Source organism: Podarcis filfolensis, assembly GCF_964270895.1.
Source record: "Podarcis filfolensis genome assembly, chromosome: 8".
In the NCBI taxonomy this organism is placed as follows: domain Eukaryota; kingdom Metazoa; phylum Chordata; class Lepidosauria; order Squamata; family Lacertidae; genus Podarcis; species Podarcis filfolensis.
Window position 1 is genome coordinate 38,574,274 of NC_139611.1, and position 6,000 is coordinate 38,580,273.

Here is a 6,000-nt window from a genome sequence, read left to right on the forward strand (position 1 = left end):
CCTAAGAACTGAAGGAAAGCCCTGCTGGTCCATCTAACCCAGCATCTCACAGTGTCCAGTCAGATGCCTACAGGACATCCACAAACAGGAAACAATAGCAATTCTCACATTTGTTCCACACAATTGCTACTCAGAGAGAGAGAGAGAGAGAGAGAGAGAGAGAGAGAGAGAGAGCGCTTATGAGCATGTGGACTCCATATGGCCACCATGACAAGTAGATCATAGACTGATAGATCATAGATTTGGACCTTGAGGACCATCTAGTCCAAACCCTATGCATTGCAGGAATATGCAGCTGTTCCGTACAGAACATCTTGGCATTATCAGTACCATGCTACCATCTGAGCTATCCAGACTAATAGTCACTGGCAAGACTTTTCCTCTATGAGTTTGTCCTTTCCTCCACATCTGATTTACTGAGCAGCACCACATCTTCTGACAACAAATTCCATAAATCAGTGATTGGCTGTATGACAAAGTATTCAGTAAGGAATTGATTCACAGTATTGTTCTTGAGAGTGATTAAGGGGGATAAAGAAAGGTGGTGTTCAGACATGTTCCATGTTTCCGCTTTGTCTGAAAAGAGAACTAGTAAGAGCAAGTATTTACAGAAATTTGGAGGGATTCATCACCCTGTTCTGATACTTCCTTTTACAATAGTGATGGTCCTTTGGCATGGATAGGAATCATAGGAAGCTGCCTCATGCTCTGAGCATCCAGCTCAGTGTTATATAGTCATGCTGCCTGTGTTTCTCCAGGATTTCCAGTGGGATTCTTTCCTAGACTTACCTGGAAACAGCAGGGATTGAACCTGGAACCTTCTGCATGCAAAACATGGCCTTTACCACTGAGCTATGGCCTGTCCCTGGTGATCCTCAGATGTCTGGGGAGAGCATCTTCTTTGCAAGCAGAAGGTCCCAGGTTCAATCCACAGCATCTTCAGCTATGACTGTGAGAGAACCCTGCCCAAAATCCTTGAAAGCAGCTGCCAGTCAGACAACACTGAGCTGGATGGATCAATGGTCTGACTTCGTATGTTCTTATGTTGTTGGACTCTATTCCCATCAGCCTAAGCCAGTGCAACCAATAGGCAAGGATGACGGGTGTTGTAGTCCAATGTTATCTGAAGAGCCACAAGTTCCCCATCCTTGTTCAATGGAACGCAACTGATGTACCATTAGAAGAATTTTCCTTCTAGAAAGCATATAACAAGGCAGTGAAACACTGACTGGCTTTTCTAATTGGTTTTGGTTTTTTTACACTGACCCTGTAGGATGCTAAGCACACCTCTATGAGTTAGTTTGTGGGGAGGCCCCTAGATCTCAGATGACATCAAGCAGCCAGGCATGGTGCCTCATCATTCTTGCCTTAGATCCCATGGGGGTTTCTGGGAGAGTACATCTTGGATAGCTCCCTCCCTGCTCTTCTCAGTCCTGCGTAAGCTTCACTATGTTGTTCCCTCAGGAGGAAAAAGGCTTTTGGGAATATCCCAAGATAGCTCATACTGGGACTTCTGTAAAAGCCAAAACTCTCAGGGTTGTGACTGGTTCCAAGACTGTTGCTTTTTTCTCCCTTTGATGGAAGCGAAAAGGGAGGGCGAGTCAGCAAGGCAACTTTTGAATTCTCTGAGCATGGTGAGGAAGAATTGTGTCTCTGTGAAGGGAATAAGGGATCTCCTTGCAGCTCTCAGCACACTTAACAAACTACAATTCCCAGGGTAATTTGGGGAAAGCCATGACTATTAAAGTGGTATAACAGTGTTTTAAATCTATGGTGTGGATGGGACCTCAGTCAGCCAACCATGTTTTTACTGTTTGGATTCAAGGGTCATTTTCAATATAAATCATTAAAAAATCCACTGGGGATGTGGATGGGAGGAAGTAGCCTACCTACTAAAGCAAGCAACCCTATACAGTCATACTTCGGGTTACAGACGCTTCAGGTTGCGCGTTTTTGGGTTCCGGATGCACCGAAACCCGGAAGCACCGGAACTGGTTACTTCTGGGTTTTGGGGCTTGCGCATGCGCAGAAGTGCCGAATCGCAACCCATGTGTGTGCAGACGTGGCGTTGCGGGTTGCGAACGCTGTGGGTTGCAAATGTGCCTCCCGCATGGATCACATTCGCAACCCGAGCGTCCACTGTAAATAACAAATTTGTCTGCATCAGCCAGCCACCATCTAAATTTTGAAATTGGTTTCAGGGTTTCAAACACTGAATAAAATCCGCATTGCCTTTAAATGAGTTTGAACAGAGGAATTAGCAAAGAAACATTGACTGCTATTCCCCACTGCCAACCTAAAGAGCCAAGCTTTTCAGATGCGGCCTGCTGGGTTTACTTTGAATCTTATCACCTCTCTTGTAGCCATTGGAGAGTCACCTGAGACTCCCCCCCCCAGTCTTTTCAGGGTGGGGGAATCCATATAAAGAATTTCCTATTGGCTGTGAGATGGGGGGGGACTGGACAAAAGTGTGGAGGATAAATGGATTCTTGGCCATCATAGATAAGACCAGAATATCCCTACTTAGAAGCTGTTCAGAAGACCAGATACTGGAGATATGGTCCCCAAGAGGCTTCCTATGAAGAAAATATGACAGGGTCAGACCTGTTTATCACTTTATGCAATTTCCCAACTATTTAAAACAATCAAAAGAAGATGTAGGGGTCCCCCCCCACTCCTGTAATGGAAAAACTGCTTATGCCTTCCCTTTGTCTTATTTCTTGTTTCCAGCTTAAAGACACAGACAGAAGGAAACGCCTTCCGAATCTTTGCTGTGAAGCAATAAATTTCCAAGAAGCGGAACCCCGTCTTTTGGGAGGAGGAGGCGCTATTCATAGGTGATGGGAAGCCCACACATGATGGTGGTCGGTCCTGGCATGCAGTACGACGAAGTCCTCTTGGTCAAAACTCTTTCACGGATGACAAAGACTGCTGCCGGAATCACATTCTGACTTAACTATCCACATCCCATTGGTGTCAGCTCAGTGTCTTATTATTATTAATATTACTTTCAAATATTTAGGGTCAGATTTTGAGAGCGGAGTGTTCAACACCTTATTTCCTGGTGCACAGCTTATATTGCTCAAAGACAAGAGTTTTGCACTTCATGGAATGAACCTGCCGCTTAAGGGTGAATGTTAGGTTGAATAACTATGGAGGCCTTGCTATGTGTGTGATAGTTTGTATGTGTGATTGGGTGTGTTGGAGTGCAAGAGACAGACAGAGAGAGAGAATCCAAGTCTATCTGGATTCTTTTCTTGGGTCAACAATAGGTCCATTAAATGCAGTGCTGAAACAACATGTGGTAGACTGTTCTGTGGATAGTGCAAAAGACACACCTAGCTGTCGGAAAAACAAAGCTGCCTTTCAAAAGAGCACCATCTCCATAAACCGGGAATTTCTCTCAAACAAAGGGAAAAAATGTGGAATAGCTGGGTTTGCTGGCCAAACAATTGCAGGAAGTTAGGAAGGTTAGGGGTGTTAAAATAAATCAAGGAACTAGAACCCCTGTCCAGGCACATTTCGATTGGTAGTACATTAGACAGCATTGTTTTATTTACAATTACCTACAATTTATTTTATTCAGCAGAGCTGGTCATATCTTAATTATGCAGTGATCTCTAGAAGTTGATCTTTATTTTGTTAGAAACTTACAGAGCGTTTGCTTTGCCCCTGTTTTTGTACAGATGTGGGGCTTTATTTTATTATTATTATTATTATTATATATATTATGTATGTTGGGGTTAACCACAACATATATATTAGAGAACTAATAGATCTGGTTTGTTTCCTTGTATTCAGTAAGTATATATTTAGATCCCATGCAGATCTCAACTGTCTCCATGATGAATGGAGTTGTAACATTCACCCAGGTATTTCAAGGGTTGGATTTTAATCATTTATCATTCTCACCCCCCTGTTAAAACCTTTTAAAATCCAGCCCAATCCACAGCTGGGATCCAAAGAGTTTGCTTTTGTCTGTCTGCTGGGAATTTGGACATAGCAGTTCCTCTAATGTCCAGGCTCTGAGTATCATAGAGAGCTTGAATTTTTATTTTATTTTATTTTAAGGAATTCATTCCAGTTCCAGTTCATTCCCTGCAAAGAGGGACAAATTCCATTCTGATTCAATTAACATATTTATAATAATTCATAATTCCTTCATGTAGTCCCAGGTGCTATTCTTTTCCTCTATCTCTCTAGGCACCAGAATTTTTAAAAACTGCTCTGGAGAGGTATAAAATAGAAGAAAACAACAAAACACACACACACAGTGCAATGTGGGGAAAAATTAATTATTTGGTTCACCTGGAAATTATAGGAACTGCTTTCTGGTGTAGTTCAGAGATAGCTGGATTAATTCAGTGAAGTAGTTCATTCCGAGCACTAATGTGATCACTTATGTAACCAAAATGACACCATCCATATATAACAGAAGTATCAGTGGATCTGGAGGGAGCCCCAAAGTCTGCATAGGTTCAATATATCTTTAGGTTAAAAAAAAGTAGAAAAGAGGCAATGAGAGCTGGTCATGCTCATTTGCCATGGAATGCTGACTAAGAGTGGGTGGGTCAGAAAACATGGATGAGGGGAAATGGAATGGAGCAGTAGAAATCTTGAACAGTGTCCCACGCCACAACATTTTATTGCAGGACACTCTGAATATTGGCGTCTCATCTCATGCCATATCACATTCTGCCAAAGATTATAATCTGAAGATTTACTTTCTATTTATTTAGAGTGAATCTTTACAGGAAGCAATAGTTGTTTCTTTGCTTTTTTAAAAAAATAGTGATGCAGATGATTAGATAAGTCAGTGCCTTGGTGAGCTTTGGGATCCTGGACTTCAAGGAATGCTTGTCAGCTGTGGTGCTAAAGTGGTGCTAATTAGGGATAAACAGAATTACATCCCACCCCCATAGCTGCCCCAGGAATTGTTCCCCATAAACTGATTTAATATTCCAAAAAGTCTTTTGAACAAAGGAAGGGGGGGATGTAATACACAGACATTGTTATTTTATCCAAAATATACCAGCGGGTGCATTCAGATATAGAACAACTACAACAAAGAATAGCCTTTCCATTCCTGGGTTCATGATTGCCTATTTTGGATGCGTGATCTGAATAGATCTCTTCTCTGTAGGCTGCAAGGGCCTGCAGGGTTGGTTTTTTGTATATTTGCTTTTTTTCTATGAAAAATGATGTATTTTTTACTATTTCCTTTGTAAAAAAAAAGTTTACTGTAAATGACTTTGTTTTAGCTTTGCATGGTCTTCTCGATGGGTCTAGGATTTCAGACTGATTCTCTAGCACCACAGCAAAGTATCTCTACAGCAAAACAGACTGTTTTCCGGCTGTTTTGGTTTATGACATTTGTGGAAATAAAACTCTTGAGAATTAAATGAGACCATTTAGCACAGCGCTTGTTTGTTTCATATCTTGTCTTGTTGGGTTTGTTTCAAGGCTTTTGCAGAATTGTCACACAGAACAAAATCAACTCATCTTCTTATTTTATATATCAGGGGTGTCAGCCCCCAGGCCTGGGGAATGAATTCAGTTCTCCAGACCCCTCAGTCTTGCCCTCAGAACTCTTCCCCAGACCGCATCCTTCACTGCCTCTGCTTTGTGCCTTCCTTGAGAGTTCTTGTCATGCTGGAATATGTCCTCTAATTCTAGTGACAACCCTTGCTTGCAGGGTACAGAGGGGAGGGGTAGAAACTAGCTTAAAGTATAAAAGGAACATTTCCATGTGTTGCTCCACCCAATTTTGCCTCTGGCCCCACCCACCACTGGTATGTGCCCCCCCCCAAGTTCACCCAGAATGAAATGCAGCCATCAGGCTGAAAAATAGTTTCTTCTTCCTGACATACAGTATTCTTATCTATTCACTTTTGGGGGGCAACAGGGCATATATACTTGTGATTCAAATTCCAGGGAGGGTGTCCTCGCAGTTAACAAATGAACACACACGTGCATTCAGGCAGGTAGTGAGCTGTAGCA

General features: G+C 42.3%; 1 protein-coding gene across 2 annotated transcripts in view; it reads left to right on the plus strand.

The window, feature by feature from the left end:
• CRISPLD2 (cysteine rich secretory protein LCCL domain containing 2) overlaps positions 1-5,419 on the plus strand; it is a 45,545-nt gene extending 40,126 nt beyond the window's left edge. For both annotated transcript variants that reach the window (XM_083625924.1, XM_083625925.1), the window contains exon 15: positions 2,731-5,419. In XM_083625924.1, the coding sequence (XP_083482050.1) occupies positions 2,731-2,785 (55 nt within the window). In that variant the 3' untranslated portion in view covers positions 2,786-5,419. The remainder of the gene's footprint in view (positions 1-2,730) is intronic.
• Positions 5,420-6,000: the final 581 nt, after the last annotated feature.